Genomic DNA, 22,593 nt, shown 5'->3' on the forward strand with positions numbered 1-22,593 from the left:
TTCAATTAGCTGATGTTACCAACCTGTCAGTTATAAATATGTACATATCGGTATGTATATGTACCTATAATTATTTGTATATATTTTGCTCATTTTCGTAAGTCAGCAGCTGTGCTTTTTATTTACCTTCTATTGATTAATACAAATTCTTGACTTGTTTATTAAATTTGATTTGTTTGTGAGGTCGTCTCAAAGTGAGCGAGTTTTTTTTTCGCATTCTTTGCATTCGCTTGATGGCCTGACAAGGTCCACCTTAGTCAGCAGCAGGAGTTTAGCCCTCGTGCCTGTTGAATCTTATTAGAGCATAAATTCACACTCACTGTGCTAAAAAGCTTTGCTGTGGCGTTAAAAGCTTTTTGACGCTCTCCGCTCTGCCTCTCACGCTCTCTGTTTGTATTTTGTCTTGCGCTCAGCGCTTAACGGCGCTCAGTTTGCCAACGACAGGCGTTTGATGCGGACGCGACGGCGCAAGTAAATAAATAGTAACAAGACGCGAACGTTGCGCGCAGGCGCATTAACCAACAAAAACACGTACAATCGAAAATAAAAAAAAAACTGTGCTCATTTTTTGTTTTTGGTTTGTTTTATGATTTTGTGTTTTGTGCCATGCGCCGGGCGCTTAGCTATATTCAAATCAGCAAACCAAAAAATAAATAAAAATAAACCCAAACTAAAAATCGAAAATAAAAATCCAGCTAAATACTTTATAATTTGACGAAAAGCAAAGAAAAAACTATAACGGTACTTGGCCTGCTCCTCTTTCTAGTAATTCATAGCTATGCTTTGTTGTCGTCTTTCTTTGTACAAAAAATGTGATAGCTTCGTGAAAATTGGGCAAAAAAAGTGTGCAAAAGCAATTAACGGCAATAAAACTAAATTACACATAATCAGAGCTAATAAAAAAGTGAGCAAATCTTTGACATAATAGTGGATGTAAAAACAGCAAATGCATTGAAGCTTCTGCTGTTGCTGATGTTGCTTTTGCTAGTGTGTTGTAATTTACAAATTTACAAAAGTTGCGCAAATTATAATAATAAACAAAAAGATGTTGCTATAAAAAGTGGCTAAAATTATCATAAAATACAAAAAACCAAAACTCGTCATAAAATTTCCCACTAAATACAATCAAAATTCAATAGCGACTCATCGTTTATTTATTCAATTTAGGCATTACGAAAAGGAAAAAAATATATAAAATAACTAAAAACTCATAAACACACCAGCAACGAATAGAGAAACATTCAAATTTAGCGCGAGAACTTTGTAGCTTCTGTCTGCTCCCATGCATGGTGCTGTCTCTTTCGCTCTCTGAATCTACTTGCACAGCGTATTATTATGCACGTTTTCCCTTTGCCTTTTTGTGTGTGCGCTCTTTTGTTGGAGTTTCTATTGTAGACTTTACCGTTTTATCGCTCTCAGTGTGATGTCTGTGGATGTGTCTGTGCGTATATGCATCAAGTGTGTACAGACGACAGACGCCCATTTATTGCTATTGTTATTGTTGTAGTTGCTGCCTTTTTTTTGGTTACGACCATTTCTTAAGGTGCGTTGCAGCAGTCGGTGCTGGTGCTGCTGCTGTAATGTTTCTGTCGATATTACTTCATCTGCTGTTTATTTCCTATGTGCTGTGCGGACACATGTAACTGACCCACGCCAAAACTGACCAGCGCAAAAAGCGCAGCAAAGCAAAAAGCCAAAAACTATGCACACAAACAAAAAAAAAAAAAAAAACATATCGCAAAAAAAGCCGGTTGAAGGCGACTCTTACATATTTACACGCACCAGCGCTCATTGAACACACACAGCAACAACAACAACAACAACAGCAGTAAGCAAAAAGCAAACAGAAAGCAAAAGCAGCGGCGGCACGACTCAAAAACCTGTAACGCATTCAGCAAGGCGACGTCGACAGAGCTTTTAAAGCATTTGCAGTCCGCGCCGCGTCTTGATTATGTCAATTCCATGTTTACTTCATTTCCTCAACCAAAAAAATGAAAAGAAATACAAAGACAAACGAGCGGCAGTCAGAAGAGCAGAGCAATAGTAATTTCACTTTCGTTGGACTTGAAAAGCTGCAGCAGCATATGCTGCGAGAGTGCGAGTCAGAGAGTAAGAGTGAGAGTGAGAGTGAATGAGTGAGTGAGCAGCAGCTGCATTGGATGCCGCTTCTGTTGACGCTGTTGCTGCTGGTGTCTCACTGGGGCGTTGCTGTGCTGCTGCTACTGTTTTGTTTTTGCTTTTGCTTTGCTCTGGCATCGCATAGTTTCGGTTTCATTTTGTAACTGTAATGCCTGTGCCATTGTTGTTGCCTGCTTGCTGCTTGACAGACACACGCAAAGCTTTTTTTTCTTTTTCTCTTTTCGTTAAGTCGTTGTGTAGTAAATAACGTAATAACGTAATGCGCTTTAAGATTTCCACATGCACTGCGGCGTCGCGTGTTACGTTTTGGTGCCAAGTCCAGCGTCGACGCCGACAGCTATAGCAGCCGCAGTCGCAGCCGTAGCTGTAGCCGCAGCAGAGACAGCGACAGTTGCATTGTTTTTGTTGTTAGGTAATCGAGCTAATAATGCGCTCACTGCGATGACGACCGCGACAGCGACAGCTCCTGCAACAACTATGCGAAGGTCAGCAGCGACAACAGAGACAGAGCTACATATGAGGCACCCCAATGTGATTTTCGATTTCACGTTTTACACACACACATTTTTTTTTTAGTTTATCTTTTATTTTTGTTGGTGCTGTTATTAAAATTTTCGTGTCAGTTTGTAAAAAATTCTAATTATAAATGAAACAATTTATTACCGGGTTTTAAAATAAAATGCAATTTATGTGCTAAGGCGCGCGACGTCGACTAGCCAAAGCCACAAACCGGTTTCAAGCAGCGCCGAACTACAACAACAACAACAATTGCCAAGTGGGTGCAACAAAAAAGTAGAAAACAAAACTAAAAGTAATAATAGCAGCAAACCAAATATAAAAAGTGAGAAAATCCCAAATTTTGCAAACATATGTAAAAAGCTGTGAAAACAACGGATACAAATTTATAAAAAATTAAAAAATCAAAAAACAAAAACAATAATTTAGCATGAATCGTTTTTGCAATTTGTGTGTGCGTGTGTGAGTGTGACTGTGTGTGTGCGTCGTGCTTCATTAATCAAACACAGTCAATAAATCAATTGATATTAATAAATGTTAATTTTATTGCTTAGATATTATTTAGTAGCAGCCGCAGCGTGTCTTAAATGCATTAAAAATTGAACGAAATTGTGAATTGGATTTACGAGACGATTATCAAAAGACAAACAAAAAATAAAAATAAATTAGTGAAAAAATCAAAATTTAAATAAATAAAATAACAAAAACAAATAAAACAACGAAAACAAAAACAAACAACGATATTTATATGCCGGTTTTGTATTAACTGACAAGTTTGGTAAGTGAACTTTTGCTTAAAGAATTAATAATTAATTGAAACACTGAAAGAAATTTTAAGTGCATTCTAAAGATATTATCAATTCAATCACTGGAAATGTAGTCTTAAAATCAAGTAAATCTAAAGCAAAATGACAACTGAGTATAACAGATAAGAATGTATAACAGTTCTACTTGCCCGCATGCTGAGCGCATTAAACTTAAGCTATAATGTTCGATTCTTTCTCCACTTTTTTTTTCGCCCATCTGTTACTTCATTAAAACTCTCTATCTATAAGTGGCGCTGGCACTGATGGTGGCCCTTAGGGCGCGCCGGGTCTGCAACTTTCACAAAGTCAGAACTTGTATTCGCCGACAGGGAAAAACCCCGTTGCGCTGATACTTAAACACTTGAAGACTTCAATCATAACAAAAGTTTTACTTACATCCGTGTGCCAGCATACGTAACACGTTGCGTATGCGCAATTCTCTTTATTTCGCCTTTTATGTGCTTGATGTCCGTTTTTAATGGATAAACAAAAAATCGATATTGTATAAGTCCTCTCTCCCTCGAATAAGATGAATGCTAATTGAAATTTAATTATTAGAATGGCCATTGAGTTAAGTATGGAGTGAGTTTGTTCATTAGATTGTCATAAAGTTTAAGTTCTGCATGAGCGACTGTCCATGCAATGATCAATAAGTTTAATCTGCTAAGGTTATCTACCTATTTATTTAAGTGTTCTACAAGGTATATAAATATTAAATACAATTTTCCAAATATCTGCTTTATTGAACTTAACCAAACAACGCCTTGATGCCCACATTTTTAATGATTTTTGTGTGGCGACTGATTTAAAAACCGGATTTAAAAAATAAAAACAAAAATAAACTGATAAAGCAACACGAAATTCTTTATATTTTAGTTAGTCTGGCAGATGATATGGTTAGTTAATTTAGTATAGGTCGATTTTTGGCCAGAGTATTTAAAGATTCGTTATGCTTAAGGCATTATTATTAATATACACTTATTCAATTTGATCGGCACTTAATTATAACTTTTTTGACTACGTCATTCTCAGCAACAGCTGATGATGATTATAGACGTTGCTATTTCGATCTATTGTTGTTGCTCTTTTGTAGCCCTCCCGTGATGGCTTTTGTTTTGTTTATTTAAATCCGGTTCTAAATCTTAGGCATTTCTGGTTTTCGAATCTCTTATTTTTAACAAGTTTTTTTTTTTTTTTCGTCGAGTGCTGAAAATTCAATTCCTTTGTTCAATTTTTTATTTTGTTTAGTTATTAATTCAGTGTTATTTTTTTTCTTGCTTCATATTTTTATTTGGACTTTAGCTTTACATTTCCGGTTAGCGGGGGGGCTTTGCTGTGTTGCCCTCTGTTTATTTAACTAATTTAGCAGCTGGATTAGTTGCATTGAGCTGCTGCTGCTGCTGCTGCCTGTCACTTGTCTATAACTCGGCCTCAGTCACAGTTGCCATCTCCATCGCCAGTTCGCGGTTTTCATTTGCTGAGGTCTATCTGCAGCCTAAACGCTTAGTCACGATCCAAAGCGTTCCGCTCCGAGCCGTAAAAGTGCAAATCCATCTGCTACTTGCCATCTGGCAATTGGCAACAACGGGCATCTATAAATTTAATATACTCTTACTGTGGATATTCTGAGCGTGTCGTGAAATGTGTAACACATTAAGATGTATTCATAATGTATGAAATCAATAGAATAAGAATGAAGAATCTTCTATGAGGTGTATAAAATACTATAATGGACATATGTATATATGTGTAAATACATATATATGATACATTCTTGATCAGATCACATTTCGGCTATTTGCTCAAGATTGCTTTGAGTGAAATCACTACACGAGCGCCTATAAAGACTCCCTTTGACTGCTTCGTGTTCTTTGAGTAAAATTCCAGGGTTGCTCTTGCAATGGCTGATCATTTGCTTGTCAGACACTGAGCTGTTCAGTCGCAAGACAGTGGACCACTTATTTTGCACTTTGGTAAAGAAGTAGAAATAATTAGAAAAATATAAAATATATTGTATAATAATTATTCATAATAATTAAAATCTAAATAATATAAGGGATCACATTTTATGTTATCATAGTATGTATACTTTGATATCAGTCATGATAATTTTATGTTAATGATCAATATCATTTTAGATTTTCACAATCATTAATGAAATAAATGAATATATTGATCATTAACAAAAGAGATCACAATTAGAGGTATGATTTCGTTGATAATATTGATAGTTATGATTATCATGATCTGTTTCTTATTTTGATTAGATTAGATGATAGAAAGTGCGCCGATATCCATAATATTCGGCTTACTTTACCTTTTACCATTTTGGTCAAAGTTTCCTTGTCGTTGCTTAGAGAACTTTTACTTACTTACTTAGTTTTCTATTAATTCTTAAACCTATGCTTATCTTTTTTTAACTCTTTAGCCTCGTCATAGTTCTGTTCTTACAGAACAGCAATTGGTATTCACTTAAAGAAAGTGTATTCAAAGTTCGATCGAGCAAAGCTTCAATATTTCCACTTATTATTTCTTTACATATCTTGCGGTTGCTTATAGTAATAAGTCGTATCTGCCCACGATGTGTTTGACTGTGGCTTTAGTTTTTGGTCTTGGCTTAATTAAGCATCGCTGCTTTAAGCACGCACACGAGATATGCAAATCCGTATTTTAATTGACTCTTGAGCTCATATTTAATAACTACAAGATATTGCAAAACATTCAACACAATTTTGCAAATAATTTAATAATTTGTTGTATACTTTATTTATAAATTTTTATAATTTTTTTTTTTTAGACACCAGCTGCATAAAGGATAAATATATCCAGCATGAAGGGCTGGTTCGACGCATTTCGAGACGATGGCGGTCCAACGCTCTATTCATTCTCAAATCGAACACCCGTCACGGGCGATGTCTCCATTGTGGCTGTCTCAGTGCTCTTTGCCACATTCTATGTGGCATTTCTTGTCATATTTCCGGGTGTGCGTAAACAGGTGAGTGTGCAAACGTGTTTCATTCATTGACTGGAACTGCTCTATAAAACCTAGGCAAAGCATTTTCAACATATTGCCATAGGTTGAACTTTAAACTTTGAATAGAATTCAAACGAGCTGTACAGGAAAAAGGTTGTTAAGAGATTTGCCTTTGCTAGTTTTTGTCTTAGAACTCAAATAAAGCTTGGTTTTTATTCTAATTCCTCGAAATAGTTTATAGGCATGTCAAGGACTTGACTTGACTTTAGTATGACAATGCCAAAGAACCAGTTCTGTTCTTTGTGTATCACTTACGTTTTTTAATTAACTTAATGATAGCTTGGAGTGGGCTGAGCTGGACTGAGCTGGACTGAGCTGGGCTGGGCTGGGCTGGGCTGGGTTATGGCTGAGACACGTAGTTCTCACGCTGCTGCCGTCTTGTCTACGTTTCGTATTTAAGAGTGACGGCTGTAATCATAATCGTCGGCACGTTTTCAAATAGATGTCAGATACAAGTCTTTAACCTGTTTGCGCGGCGCGCCCTTTTCTTTCACGCTGCTCGAACGCCGCTGCGTTCTCCTTGCCTCCTCCCGCTGCATCATCAAACGCTCAGCTCGTTTGGCCAATTGAGTGGCTGGCTTATTCAATTAGTCAACCAATTGGCAGAGTCGTTGGCCATAACTGGCTTTAAAACGCTTACGTCTTATGTAATTACAGTTTCACTTACAGCACACACACATATACGCACACACACGTGTAAATTGAGCATCTCATTATAATCGACATCTCGTTTTCATATTCACAGAAGTTCACAACATTCTCGACGGTCACACTGAGTCTCTTTGTGGGTCTAGTCATACTGAGTGAGTATTTACCTGTCTGCCGTGTCGTTTGCTATGTTAATTCCATATTCATTTGCTGCTTCTTCTTCTTCTTCTTTGTCACTTGCAGTTACCCGTCTGGGCTCGGCGTGGCATGTGGCACATGCAACAATCATTGCACCATATAAAGCATTCTCACGCGAGAAACTGCCCGCCCGCATCGGCACCCACATCGGACTGATGCACGTCAATGTGACACTGACAGGTGAGATGACACTAAGAATATGAGTATGAATATGAATCGGGATATGAATATGTAAATAAATAAGTTATTTATTAAGAAAAGCGTTTATATGCGATACTTAGAAACTTTCAATTTTGTTCATTCATGTAAGAAGCTTTACTATGATAGGTTTAGGGTATTTTATAGTCGGGAAGTCCAGATGAAAGCACTCCTACTTATTTTAATATTATAGAATTCCATTCATTTTTAAAATATAATTTAATATATTTAAATTCTCTATTCTCTCTAATGGGCAAAAGATAAAAATATAAATATCTAAAAATAAATAACAGTACTATACAAAATAATATATACATACATACATGTACACATACATATATAACAATTTTTTAATAGTTTACCAAAGCATAAAAATGTTTGTAAGCCACACTAAAATTAACATAATTTTTAATATTACAAAAACATTATTTTTTGATCTGCCCTCGTCACATTTTGATAAACTGTCTTTGGATGGGTTTTGTGAAAACTTATTTATTTAATGCCTACAAGTTATTAAATCAGTAGCCTTAGCTGCAGCACTAAATACAACAACAACAAATACCAGCAACAGCAGCAGCCACCAACAGCATCGACAGCAGCCCCAACTTCCATGAGGCCCGCCCGCTTTTCGTGCTGTTGATTGAATGGCTTTTGTTGCCAACTGGTTTACGATTATGAATATATTACCAAAAAAATAGAGGGGAAAAAAAAAACGATTTTGTTTTTGTAATTCATTAGCAGAGATATATAAGCCCAAGCTAGGGTGATGTTGTTGTTGTTGTGGTGCCCCTTTGCCAGCTGATGCCAAGCGGAAGATAAACGACGTTCAGCCAACAGCAGCAGCGGCATCGGCATCGGCATCGGCATCGGCATCGGCATCGGCATCGGCATCGAGTCGAATATGTCGCAAGCTGCAACAATTGAGCAATTTTCATTCAAGATTTTAATCGGCATTCAAAACGATTTTAATTAAATTTGTACGTCGTTTGGAGCAACTGTTGCAGTTGCAATTTATAATTTGGCCTTTTGACTGCGTACGTTTTGGGCCTGGCTAATTGATTTGCCGCCGTGGAAGTCGTAAACAAATACTATATAAATAGAAATAACACCGAGTTGAGAGTGTGACGTCAGCAGGTAGCGCGGCTCTTGGATTTGTGGTGTGCTCTATGGCCAAGTGCCAAGTCAAGCTGCATGTCACGATTCCCGCATAGACAACAGCAGCGGCGGCAGCAACAACAACAACAATCCTATAAAATGCCACTCAACACCTGCGGAAATATTCGCACAAGTGACTGCTGACGCGCTGCCTTTTAACTGGGCTTATACACACACTCACAGACCCAAGCAAACACACACAGATATACATATACACTCACACACAGATACTCATGCATATTCGCAGTTGTTTGTTTGCTTCAGTCAGTCAGTCACTCACTCAATCGCACATTTGTTCATTCATTGATTCGCGCACTCGAGCTAGCAAAAACAACAACAACAACAACAACAGCAGCAGCAGCAGCAGCAGCAGCGGCAAGCAGAAGAGGTTTGAATACAATAGAAAAAAAGGTGAAATTGTTGTTTGAAGCTGACGCCGTAAATCAATTCAAAATGCCATGCCAATCGAAGTAATCCTGGTCAAATGTTAAAGCAACCAACTCAGCCAAGAGCTGCGACTACAACTTATAAATAACGTATTTTAACAATAGACCCAACAGACGGCAAAGATATATAAATATATATATTGCGGTTGCTGAGCTTAGCTGAGCGAAGTATGAATGCTCTATATGGGGTAGAGACTGAGTAAGAAATAGAGAAAGATATGTATATGTAGATATGATAAATACATAGCTACATAGATACAAAGATACATTGATAAATAGATACATATCTACATATATACATAGATACATAGATACATAGATATAAAGATACATTGATAAATAGATACATAGATACAAAGATACGTAGATACAAAGATTCATAGATACATAGATACATAGATACCCAGATACAGATACCCAGATACAGATACACAGAAACAGGTAAAGATACACAGGTTCGGTACATATACAGATTCAGATACCCAGATACGGATACAAATACCCAGATATAGATACAGATACAGAATAGATAGAGAGAGACAGAGGTGGATATTGGGACAAATTGATGTAGAAATGAATACAAAGGCAAGCACGCATAATAATAGAGCGATTAAAAAATTAAGGAAATATTTACAGGATATATCTTCAATGTTCCCTAAAATATGTAATAAGTGAACACATATCAGTATGTGTGTGGATGTAGCACATTTCATGTTATTAGCTTTCTCTAGCAACTCCCTTTCTTGCCAACTTCCTTTAGAATTTCATTGGATTCCGTTTCATTTGCTCTGTGCTTTCTGTCTCTGTCTGTCAGAGTATTTGCCTTTCGTTCCTCTTCCGCTCAAGCTCACTTAACTGCATGCAATTTGCCTGGCCAACGTTTATGTCGGTTTCCATATTGGTTTTTACTTTATAATACAGATTTCACGTTAGCTGCTAACTTCTATTTTCTGCACCCGTTTACCTCTTACAGCCCGTGCCCCCATGCTCCCTTGCCCCTACTCCTTTTCTGTCTTTCAATGTTTCAGTAGCTGTTTTCGAAACAAACGCTGCCAAAAGTGCTTCATGTTTGTTTCGAGTTGGCATTGTTGTGATTTCTTGTTGCTACTCGTTTGTGTGTGTGGGTGTAGCTATGTGTGTGATTGTGTGTGTGTGTGTGTGTGTGCGTGTGTGCGTGTGTATTTGTAGGCTAGTGTCAGTTTGTGGGCGTTGCTTACCAAAAGGGCAAACGTAGTTGCTCAATTTTACTGACAAATAGACAGCCCAAGTGTTCAAGTATATTATGTTGGTTGGTTTTAGATACCCTGTACTTGTTGAGATCTGGTTGGATTCGAATTTTCTTATGAGGCATATGATAAGAAATCTTTGGTAAATTCATTTTCATAGTCTAAAGATTTTATGTGCTATTTATTATAGGGTATCTTTCGGTATTCCGCACTTTTTCCACATATACCATTTTAGTACTGTATTTGAATATGATAATTGCGTATGTCAATTTTTGGCAGTCTGATTATATTGAGTAGTTCAGCATAGGCCAAAGCTGACAACTTAATTATGGCCCCTCGAATTGAATTCAAATTGAAATTGAAATTGAAATTGAAGCGCTTTAATGCAATGTCAAGTCAAAGGTCTTTATTCACCTACAAATATCAAATGTCTGGGTGTAATAATTTGGATTGCGGCTAAGCCATTACTATTGCCAATATCATAATGACAACGATAATGGCTGTAATGATGATGATTGTGATGATGATGTTGGTATTTATGTTGGTATTTTTGGAGGCAATTTCGTTGGTTTTATTGAAATTGTTTGAGCTGCACTTTTTGATGTATGTTTATGGATATATAGCAGGAGGTTAAATATTGCATTGCCTTGCACTTCGTGGGTGTGTGTCACGCTCCATCAGCCGCCACATTTGGAGGCATTTGTGCTTTAGAGTTTTATATTTGGTCTTTATTTTTTTTTTTAGTTTTATATAGATATTGTGCACCTGGCTTCAGTTCAGTTGCAGTGGCTCCGATCGGGCGCCCGTAAATTGCTGAGACCTTATATAGCCAGGCTATTGATTGCCAAGCTACAGTCAAATGACTAAGCAAACGAGTTTATATAACGAGTATAATAATGCATCGATGCGAACAATAGAAGTTGTCTAACGTTTGGAGAAACACTGAAACGCTGAAACTTTGATTGATGTTAATTGAACAATATGGCATAGAATATTTTAAGGATTTATATGTACGGCAGAGTAAAACGAAGAAATAGATAAATATGAAAATATTTATAGAATTCGTTCTGAAAAATGTTAAGGTTGTGAAAAAAATAAATATTGTGTAGCAGAAATCGATTTTGAACGGAAAAGTCAGATTGAAGAGTTTAATTACTATGTATATAATTGGAAAAGCGAATTTCGAAACATTTAAAATAATTATAAATAGTTTAGTATATATACTGTAAAAATAAATAAATAAAAATAATAATAACAAAATTAGAATAATAATAAATGATAATGAAAATAAATAAAAATAATAAAAAATAAATTTTAAAAAATATATATATAATATAAGCAAGAGAATGTTTCATAAATAAGTATTTTCAAGCCACAAAATTTAGATAACTCTTATATTGATAATAACAATAATAACATAATAGTATACAAAAATCATTTCAATTTATGAGAATTGCATAGAAGGGCTATTTGTAGAGAAGTTTGCTTACATACATAATCCTAAATATGTTATTTATAGAAATTATTAATCAACTTGATATAGAGATTTCTATTTTTAAATATCAGAAGATTAATTTCAAATTTGGGGGAAAAAAAATGAGTAACTTCGAGCTTCAAATTCTATTTATTGCCCACCACTTAAGGTGAACACGCCCACTCTATTGAAATGAATTCTAAAATACAATTTTATTTAAATATTTATTTAGTTTTTGTTTGACTTTTCTTTGTTTGTATTTCTTTCCACAAAAAAATCATCAAGTTCTATGTGCGAGCATTCACTATGAATTTGGACATGGGGCACTCGAGAGTTGTCAAAACGATGACAGATGCGGAACATTTATTTATTTTTACACACATTTGTCACGCACAGTCCATAGAGAAGGGGAAGGCGGCTCGGAAGCGTTGTTAAACAGTTTCTAGTGTTTCATCATTGCTGCTGTTGTTGTTGTTGTAGTTGTTGTCGCTTTGTCGTGTGCCTTTGGTCTATTGTCAAAAGAAAAAAAAAATACTGATTATTAATTCATTTTTGCTACAGCTGCTGCCAAATTCTGTGCGTGTGTGTGTGCATGTGTGTGTGTCTGACGCCCACTCCTAACCGCGTTTCCCTCTACCCTCCCCTTTGGCCATTTGCCACTTGACAGGGGCAGCAAAGTCAACATACGAAAAATCAGCATAATCATCACTTCACAATTATGAAAAGTCATAACAACAATTATTTATTATTGTTGCTATGCGTACTTCTCTCATTGTTGTTGTTGTTGCTTTGCTGTACTTAAGCGCGAGCTGTTTGGCTGCCTCGCGCTGTGCCACAAGCAGCATCAAATAGGAAAACATCAATTTTATTGCCGCAGATATGGTAATTTTTTGTTGTTGCTCTTAACTTGCCTTTAATTATTTTTTCTGTCTACGATATTTATTTTCTGTTTTTTACTTTATTATTATTAGTTTTTTTTTTTGTAGTACAAGTTTCAGGAAGTTTTTGGCAACTGTTAATTAATGAGAGCGCTTACTATCTGTTTATTTATTTTTGTTTTGTTTTAACATGTTTTTTTTTTTTGCTGATTAAAGCAAAATTTATCTTGTTTGCTGTGAAAACTTATGTCTGGGACTACGTTTAATCTCTAAAGTGATCAAAGGGTTAGATACACTTGAGAAAACTTTTTGGAAATAATATATAAAAGTCAAATTTATAAATATTAAGCAAAGAAACATTAACATTTTTATATAATTTTGTTTTAAAGATTTTTCTGTAAAATAGTGTGTTAAAAAAAATATATATTAAAAAAATTAAAATAAAAATATAAAAAAAATATATTAAAAAAATATACTTAAAAAAAATATTAAAAAAATATTTAAAAAAAATATTTAAAAAAATAAAAAAATATATTAAACAAAAAATTTAAAAAAATAAATAAATAACAATTAAAATATTGTATAAAATAAATTATACAAATAATAATTTGGGCAATATTTTTAAATAACAGAGATAATAAAAAATCAAACAATATTTACCCTTTATTTCTACTTCAAGGATTTCCTATTGACAAAGATATCAATAGTCGATAAATTATGTATTTAATTAATTATCGAGTAAATATAAAATATAGAAATAAATTTTTAAATTTAAGGAACGTTGCTTTCACGATGTACCCAATTATTTCTCTCATCATGCCCCGTTGCCGTCAATTAATACAGGGTATAGAAGGGGCAACATTTGATTCACACTCTGCTCATACATCGTCTACATGACTTCGATGAATTTCAAACGAGCATTTGTGAACCTAATTCCCACGCTCATAAGAAACGGATACTGATTATCATTTGTAGTGTGACTCATACGCCGCGTAAGCCGCTTATAAAATTTGTGTCTGCCGATTGTGATGTCCGAATTCCACTATTGTCTAGTTTTTTACAATATAGATGAGGCTCAACGTATATGAGCTTACATTTGTTTCAATTGGCAATTACATAAAAACGTCACGCCAAATCGAAATGCTGTCGACAGTCAATTCACAATCGGCCTTAAACTCGCTTCAAGGTTTTCGTTTGCTCCCAAAATAGGAAAATCCAATCGAAAATTGTCTACGCAACGTCTGCGTTTGCGATCGATCATAAAAAGTCATTAAACTGCCGAATTGATATGATTTCCCAGTCAGTGGCTAATCGCAATTCAACACGTTGCTTTGGCTTTGGGCTTGGCAACCGAGTTGTTTTCTTCTTCCTCTTCTTCCTTCAACCGGTTCAATTTGTTGGAACTATTTGCAATGCTAATTGTTGTTGGTGGGGGATTAGAGCGTTATTATAATACAGATATTCATCGGATTCAAGGGGCATGCGCATGATACAGCAAATGTGAAAGGTATAAGCAAAGGTATTATGTATGTATATACAATAGAGAGCAAAGGGAACGGATATACTCTTAATGAACTGCGGCACTTGGGCATATAGAACAGATTTGTCAAAGGCATCCTTGTAGTTCATTAATAACTGTAAGGCCCATTGACACGCACTTGAATGGCCACTTGACAACAACTTGACAGGCACTACAATTTAACGGTTCATTTGACAAGCGGACCCTGGCCGCAACCTGGCATGCCAACAACAACTGCAACACCTTCAACAATTGCAACAGCAACAGCAACAAATTTGCAGCCTTCGCACTTCTGAAAAGCAATTGAAAAAATCACTTCCTGTCGCAGCCGGAAATTGTGGCAGCTGTTCGGCTGCCTAGCTGCAATGCGTCAAAGTGACGGCCACGCGGCGTATGCGTAACGTGTGTGCAACGCATTGCAGGTTGTCGCGCTTGCGGGCTGCGGCCCACACGTTGCACGTTCGTTGGCTTCGTTCGCACTTTGCAATTCATTGTCAATGGCTCGACGCTAGCTCAAGCTAACCTTACATAACTACAGCAACAATAACTACAACAACAAAAGCAGCAGCAGCAGCAGCAGCAATCGCTAAGCACAAGCCAAGTCGAGTGAGCGGGCTATAAGTGCAACAACAACAATAACAACAACAACATCGCATAATCAATCGCTGCAGTTGCTGCTCAGCAACGGCAACAGCAACAGCAACGGCAACAGCAACGGCAACAGCAAGAGCAACAAATGTTTGCATATTTTGTTAACATTCGTCAACATTTTCCGGTTTACAACAGCGCACGCGCTTTCGAACAGATACCAATTTAGTTGTGCGATCGTGCGAGGGATATTTCAAAAGTTCTAGCAAAATTGTGTAATTATAAATAAAGACTTTGATTAGTATATAGAAACTAAGAGTGATTGAGAGAGTGAGAGAGAGAGAGCAGACATACAGAGGCAAATGAAATAGAACTAGAAGGGGACAGAAAAGGTGGAAAAAAAAGGATGTGGAACTTGAAGAACAAAAGCGTAGACGGAGAGCGAATAAATAGAGAAAGGGTTTGCAACAAAATAAAAGGGATAGAAACGGAGTTAGATAAAAAAGGAACGAGAAAGAGAAAGGAGACAGAGGTATTATAAATAGAAACTCTCTGAGAGATACAGAAAAATACATGGATTGAAACAGAGAGTGAGAGAGAGAGAGAGATAGAGAGAGAGAGAGATAGAGAGAGAGAGAGATAGAGAGAGAGAGAGAGATAGAGAGAGGAGAGAGAGAGAGAGAGAGAGAGAGAGAGAGAGAGAGAGAGATAGACATAGAGAGAGAGACCCAAATGTTGGGAAAAGGAGGGAGACATAAGGACAGAAGCAAAGAGAGAGACAAAGAGAGAGAGAGAGAAAGAGTGAGAGATCGGTACAGAAACTGAACGAAAAAGACAGAGGCACCGAAACGGGAAGAACTGGGGAAATTCATCTTTATATTTATTATATTGATCCAGAATCAGAGTTGGAGCGACCGAAAAAGAAAGAAATATACACAGAATGAGTCAGAGATCGCTAAAGATTAAAAAAGTTATAGAGACTTATTTGATTGTATGTTAAATATGTACATATATACATATATTCCAGGTAGAAAGAGATATTAAAGTAATTTTAATTCTAGCAACGCAAGAGTTTGCCTAACTAATTAAACCTACCTCGTCTTTATGTTGTTGATTTTCCAAATTAATTTTTATTTGTTTGCTTTTTTTTTTTCTTTACTTAGTTTACCATTACATTTGCATAATTTATGAATAATATTTTGTATTTGCTTTGCTCCTATAAAAAACTCTTGCAATCTTCCGTTGTATAAACTTATATTTGAATATCAAAGTTATGACTATATGATAATTGGATTTAAGCTTGAAGTGCGGCATGAGTTGAATAATCGGAAGAAGATCAGAAGCAATGAAAAAAATATATATATACTTATATATATGTATATATCAATCAGCCGCCCCATTGCGAAACCTAATCAATGATCGGTTTAATTTAAAGCTTTGCCTTTCGAAACTTTGAAAGATCTTTTGGGCTGCGGCCCACGCTCTTTGATTTTCAAGCAATTTGTGCTTTTAATTCTGAAAGCATTTTGCTTATGCAAACCATTAATCTTCTTTTTTTTTGTGCTCTTTTGGTGTTACTTTTTAACAGTTAAAAGGGGTCTTCAGCATCATCATCATAATCATCATCACCAAAGACTCCAAATTTAAGACTGAAATGATATATGATTTTAAATTGTGGAGACGCGCGCGTTGCCAAAGTGTCTGGCACCGAGTGACAAAATATGCAAAAAGTAAAAAGAAGAGGAATAATAAGAAAAGATAAACAAGAATAAAAACAAAGAAAACAAGTAAAGAAGACGATCGCCTCTGACGGCAGCTTGAAGTAGAAAACATCAAATTCTTCCTAGTTTTTTTTTTTTTTTTTTTTTTTTTTTTTGCGAAAGTCAGAAAGACGTCAGTGACAGATCGCTTAAAATAATTTAAACAGAATATTTATAAACCGCAATAGAAGATGACTCAAGTGTCTTCTTCGTAAGCTTATCATCGATTTTGGTCTTTTTACTCAAACCTATATGAATTTGCATAATGGGAGCCAAAAGCTAACAGAAAATATTAATTTTATTAGCAGTGGAATAGTTTTTAGAATTAATACTTTATTTAAAATTCACCCCAAAATGAAAACTATTTATAGTTCTCTGACCCGTTCAAAATATTTACCAATTCGGTTCTCTAACAAGTTTTTGTAGTCAGATCTGAAGTATTTTATTTAATGTTATTTAGTTTACATGATATAGAATTGTGAGTTTCTCTGTTACTATTAATATTTTATAGCTCTCTGCTTATGACTCTCTGTTTCGTTAAGATTATGTAGATTTGTCATATTCGTTGGAATTAACATATTATATTAAGCTATGCGATTTTAAGAGCGCTCTAATAATCTGCGACTGCCATTCTCCTGTCTAGTCTAGTTTGCTTTATGAAAAATTGTGAGAAACTCGGAAATCATCTCATAATAATAACATATACTCATTAGCATAAACATGTTATGTTAAGATGAGCGCTGTTAGCCACTCTGTAACTTTAACATATGTAGCTCACAACAAAAAGCTGTTACTCATATGTTTTCCCTCTCTCTTTCACTCTCAGCCATTCCCATCGGCAACTGGACGCAGCCCGACATTGACTACAACGAACGCTTCAGCTGGGAGGGGGCGAACGATATGAGCGCTAATTATCGCTTGGCTCTGCAGCGCGGTTTGCCCTTTCCCATACTGACGGTGGCCGAGTACTTTAGCTTGGGTCGCGAGGGCTTCTCGTGGGGTGGCCAGTACCGTGCCGCTGGCTACTTTGCCAGCATCATGCTCTGGGCTTCGCTGGCCTCGTGGCTGCTGATGAATCTGCTGCTGTTGGCGGTGCCGCGCTACGGTGCCTATCTGAAAGCTCTGACAGGCGCCCTGCTCGTCTCCACGGCTGTGGGCTACCACTGTCTGTTGCCGCAGCGGCCGCTGTGCATATTCCTGGAGGGCGGCCGACTGGAGTTTCACTTTGGCTGGTGTTTCTGGCTGGTCCTGGTTGCGGGTGAGTGAGCCACTTCAGTTCCCTCCTCTGGCTTGCTCTATTATCTATTATTTTTCATCTTCCTTTGTCAGGCATTCTCTGCTTTATTGCCGGCGTGCTGATCTCCATCATTGATCTGGTCTGGCCGCATACGTTCTCCACTGTGCTGGAGGTCTACTATGGCACACCGTACGATCGCCATGTCATACTGGAGGAGTCGAGCGATGTTCGCTATCGCAAGCCGCGCAACAGTCGCGGTCTCGAGGAGCCGCCAGGCCTCGGCTCGCGCATCTTGCGTCGCCTCAGCTCCAAGGCGCGTGATATGCAGCCGCATGCCGCAGCGCCGCGACGTGGCAGTCCCGCCGGCGTCTCCAGCAACGGCGTGGAGAACAAGGCATTTCAGGGTGATGTGCCCAAGAGTCCGTGGCGTCATCCCTTCCGCCGTGCCCAACAGCTGCCGCACACCTCGCACTCTGCGCCGTCGCATCCAATGCATCAGCATCATCATCAGCAGCAGCTGCAGTTTGTGGGCGGCGGTCCAGTCGGCGCCCATCCCATGCACCATATGCAGCGCACCCTTTCACAGGACTCGGGCTCCAGCATAGCCTCCGCTGCCGTGCAAATATCACCAATGCATAAGCATGCCATGGCCCGAATGTTGCCGTAATTTCCATTTAAATACTATATTTATTTAATATTTAAATAACATGTATTTCCTCTTCCTTCCAGTAATCCGCCTGTGGAGCGCGTTCGCGATATGGATCACTGGTAAACCCTGGGCGAGTCCTCAACGAATTCTTGACAATTCAACAAATTCTAATTGACAAAACAAATGAAACTAAAACATCAAGAACAAAAAAAAAAAAACGCTACAAAACAATTTGTGATAATTTCTTAATTTAAAAACAAAGTGGAAGAAGAAAAGTAAAAAGAAAACAAAACTAAAATTTTATAATAATTGACAAGATTGCATAATTTACCTGACGTACTTATATACAAATTTAAATCAACGTAAGCTTAATTAAATTATTCTATTATATCTAAGTTAAACAAAATTGTAATTTGTAAATCTATCATTGAGACGTGATGTTCACTTGTGATAAGATAAGATAAATCTTCTGCCACACGACGGACACAGAATGCGTGCATTTTAGTTATATATATATATAATTGTAAATCTATGTAAATCTATACGATTCGTTAAACACGAATGAAGATATAGATATATATACATATATTTCTGTTAATTGTAAAATGAATTCCATGCCAGTGTATGTAACGATTAGTTTACTATTTTATATATGTAAAAACGTGTTTAAACTAAGCTTTTAAGTTGTGACGATGTTATTCAAGTATAAATATATGGAGAGCAAGCAATGCAACGATCTAAGCTCAAGACTACTAGAATGTAGAGTTATATTTTGAATATGTATATATGGATTTGTATCGAAATTTGTGCAGATTTCTTACAATTGCGCATGTAAGTATATCCATTTTATTATTTTCCCATGCATAATACCTATTCATAACACCATAATTGTGGTATAATACCATTGCATTAACAACCCTAATTTAAAGATATGCAAAGAACTTAATATTATGTATTTAAAGCCCTTAAAATATATTCTTTTTCATCTATCTAACTCACATATCACATTTTCAGCTTGGTATGGAAAATGCTTATGGTAGACTTAAACTATATTGGAAAATTTGCAAAAATTATTTTATGAATCATTTCACAATACTATCAGATCATGAATTCATGTAAGTAATTTTAATTTCTTTACGTTTCATAACCAGTTGTGGGTGTACCGCTGCATAACCTCTATAACCTCTAGTCTAAATTGAATTGATAGAAGTTATATATTGCATATACTATCATGATTATGTATAAAAATATATATGTTATCTGGGTCTCTAATTAAATTCATTGATAGTGTTTTCAGTAGTGATTAGAAATAAAATAATTAATATGTCGACGTCTTATCAACTGACATGAAAATTGGTTTGCTATAGCCAATATAGATATATATAATATAGGACAATGTAGATAACACCCCGCAAACAAACAATATATTTTTAATATATAATTACAATTATCATTTTATGTTCTGTTAGAATGTTTGTTTTTCTTCTGGAAGGTTTTTTATTGAAAAACTTTTAACTTTTTTAACAAACCTTTTTTGCTTTACATAACTCTCCATTACTGTTAACAATATTTTCCAGCTTCGTTTCAAATGTTCTATATTCCCCCATTTCAATATAAACTTTCCTTATAATTGTTCTACATCTCGTCGATACACTTATTGATGTTTGGCAAAAAGTTATTATAGCTCTCGACCACCTGGTTGGTGGCATCGACAAAACAGGCTTCAGTGTTCGCTGGCAGCTTGGCTATAAGCTTGAGGGCTGTGTTGAGCTTGCGGGTCAACTTCATGGTGGCCTCGAGGAGCTTCAAGAAACACTTGCCGGATGTCATTTTGCCATCTTCTTCGGCGGCGCAAATGGTGCTGTTGAGATGAATGATATCGTCGCATATGGCGATGATGTCCTTGCAGCATTTGACAATTTTGGCCACCTCCTTGGGCACAGCCATGCCGCAGGCATCAATAGAGTCCACGTACTTTGTGGTCGCTATCAAAATATCAGCAACTGTTTTCATCGTGCAATTGACACCGCGAACTGTCGTCAAAACTTTCATTAGAATTTTCTCCACTGTCTTGAGGAAGCCATCGTCGCTATAGAGTTCCACCTCCTCGTAGCTAACGGAGTTGGACTCGTCAGTGATAGTCTTGGCCTGAAATTAAGAAAATAATTATTTAATAAAGAGTATATCAAGGTGTGAGTGCGGTTCCCCAACTCACATTGGAGCTCAACAGGCAGCTGCCAGAGATCAGCACAAGTAGGCAAAGAGTTAAACTTTTCATATTGAATAGTTGGCGGAGAATGTGCGGTTCGCAAATCGAGTTTACGCTTTTAAAGAGCTCATCTATCTCTATGACTTGGTCATATCAGTCAAGTGGCTTAATTGCTCTCGCTGATTATTATTATTTATTAGATTAGATATCCATACTAATTAAAATGAAAATATTTCTTTTCGTTCCTTGGTTACTTACATTTTGAAATGACTCAATATAAAATTAATTGTCTTTGGCTGAGACTGGTTAGGCTAGGGTTTAATGACTTATCAACGACATTTTGAGATTGTTGTCATTACCAAGATCAAGAACTTTAGTGATAGCCAATTTTGAAAATGTTAATTATTTAGTTAATATGAATTATTATTATTAATTTAACTGTATTATTTAATATTCTCTAAACGATTAGTGTATGTTATCCTCAAATGACGTATTCTTTATACCAAATTTAGTGGGAGGGATTTATCTTTAAAATTTATTCATATGTATAATAATCTCTTTTTTTTTAAATAATATTTTAAATAATAATAATAATATTTTTTTAAATGATATTCCTGAGAATATTAAATTATATTTGACACGACTGTATTATAGTTTATGCAAAGCATGCAATAAATCTACTTGATTTTTCTTCAATATTATGTTTACCTAGCTCTCCTATCTCATGTCTTTATTGGGGCATCAAAGCTTTAATTTCCTTATCTTTGCATATTTGTATAAGTGGAATCCATGCATGTACATCGTATACCTTTCTCGCTTTAACAAAGTTAGAAGCTGGCAAAAGATAACATTTGAGAGCAAGCGATCAGTGCAATTATGCTGTTGTCCCTCTCTCTCGCTCTCTCTCTTTTACATATGGAAGCTCATTTGGCAACTACCGCGCTTCTCTGTAACAGCAAAGAAAGCTTTGCGCTTGAGGAGCTTCCCTCTCCTAGTCAGCCTCTCTCTCACTCATTCTCTTCTTTAAAACATAAATATAAATCAATTATGTTCAAACGTGTGTGCATATAAATAAAAGCAAATAAAATGTACTTCATATGCACAGCTGTAAATAGACAGTTATATTGCCAGACACACAGAGACTGAGTCCTGTTGTTATCGTACGCTCTTTGGTTTAGTTGCAGAAATCAAGATTTATGACATTTTTATTACAAAAACGAGCGCCGTTTGTTGTGGGAGCGACTGTAAAAAATAATACATAGGACACACACAGTTAAGTGCAGTGGTGTGTAGGCGCTGAGCGCTAGAGTGGGACAGCGACTGTTTGGGCGACTGCCCGCTGCCGGCTGACTTTAAAAATATGCAGCCAGGCGCATCAAGGCCTTATTTGTACTCACTCTCTCTCTCTCCCTCTCACTCGTAAGGCTGAGCAAGCTTTGGCTCTGGTTTCTGCCGCCGCATGCAACGGAAGGCGCATAATTCACAAAACAACGGGACAGTCTAGGCGTAGGAATATGAAGAGAGGGAAGAGTGGAGAGCAGAGCTCGGTCTCTCTCTCTCTCTCTCAATGTACTGATTGTTGTTGGCAGTTAGCATTTGGCAAATGCAATGCGAAAAATCTGTGCACCCGGACCTTAGGACGCGTTTTTGACTCTCCATTTTAATATAAACAAATTGCAGCGGCTCTTATTTATGATTTCTTTTTCTCTCGCAAGCTGTTTCTGCTTCTTCTTCTCCTGGTTGCAGTGACTGCTGCATTTCTTTTATTGCGGCCTGGATATTTTTTGTTGTTTTTGTTTTGTTTTGTTTTCTTGCTCCAATAAATCTGCGAGAAATATGTAGGAAAAAAATAATATCTCGAATTTCAATATGGAAATTTTTGCATATTTAATGTAGTACACTTTTAGGGCTGC

General features: G+C 36.5%; 2 protein-coding genes across 13 annotated transcripts; one reads left to right on the plus strand and one right to left on the minus strand.

Moving 5' to 3' along the window:
* Positions 1-378: 378 nt before the first annotated feature.
* Positions 379-19,212, plus strand: mol (dual oxidase maturation factor 1 mol). 11 transcript variants are annotated; one of them, XM_089257378.1, is made up of 9 exons: positions 444-531; positions 767-904; positions 3,210-3,433; positions 6,259-6,456; positions 7,241-7,298; positions 7,387-7,521; positions 17,412-17,843; positions 17,915-18,485; positions 18,552-19,212. In XM_089257378.1, exons 4-9 carry the CDS (start codon positions 6,292-6,294, stop codon positions 18,592-18,594), a joined length of 1,404 nt encoding a protein of 467 aa, XP_089113504.1. In that variant the 5' UTR covers positions 444-531; positions 767-904; positions 3,210-3,433; positions 6,259-6,291; the 3' UTR covers positions 18,595-19,212. The 11 variants fall into 11 exon arrangements, with proteins under 11 accessions (XP_089113501.1, XP_089113498.1, XP_089113502.1 ...); XM_089257379.1 differs by having other exon boundaries at positions 456-471; XM_089257375.1 differs by lacking the exon at positions 767-904 and having other exon boundaries at positions 379-471.
* Positions 19,213-20,090: 878 nt separating this feature from the next.
* Positions 20,091-20,841, minus strand: LOC115565153 (uncharacterized). Of its 2 annotated transcripts, none has more exons than XM_030390157.2 (2): positions 20,687-20,841; positions 20,091-20,619 (listed from the first exon to the last, which is right to left on the minus strand). In XM_030390157.2, exons 1-2 carry the CDS (start codon positions 20,747-20,749, stop codon positions 20,107-20,109), a joined length of 576 nt encoding a protein of 191 aa, XP_030246017.1. In that variant the 5' UTR covers positions 20,750-20,841; the 3' UTR covers positions 20,091-20,106. The 2 variants fall into 2 exon arrangements, with proteins under 2 accessions (XP_030246017.1, XP_089114620.1); XM_089258494.1 differs by having other exon boundaries at positions 20,091-20,613; positions 20,687-20,840.
* Between the last annotated feature and the right edge of the window lie 1,752 nt (positions 20,842-22,593).

Source organism: Drosophila navojoa, chromosome 3, assembly GCF_054131105.1.
Source record: "Drosophila navojoa isolate 15081-1374.11 chromosome 3, UAZ_NAV_1.0, whole genome shotgun sequence".
Lineage (NCBI taxonomy): Eukaryota > Metazoa > Arthropoda > Insecta > Diptera > Drosophilidae > Drosophila > Drosophila navojoa.

Excerpts from the sequence above, each read along its gene's own strand:
- mol (XM_089257375.1), top strand. The coding sequence starts at position 6,292 with ATGAAGGGCTGGTTCGACGCATTTCGAGACGATGGCGGTCCAACGCTC. Across the intron at positions 6,457-7,240 it reads TTCCGGGTGTGCGTAAACAG|AAGTTCACAACATTCTCGAC; the intron begins GTGAGTGTGCAA and ends TCATATTCACAG. Across the intron at positions 7,299-7,386 it reads TGTGGGTCTAGTCATACTGA|TTACCCGTCTGGGCTCGGCG; the intron begins GTGAGTATTTAC and ends TGTCACTTGCAG.
- LOC115565153 (XM_030390157.2), bottom strand. The coding sequence starts at position 20,749 with ATGAAAAGTTTAACTCTTTGCCTACTTGTGCTGATCTCTGGCAGCTGC. Across the intron at positions 20,620-20,686 it reads GCTGCCTGTTGAGCTCCAAT|GCCAAGACTATCACTGACGA; the intron begins GTGAGTTGGGGA and ends TCTTAATTTCAG.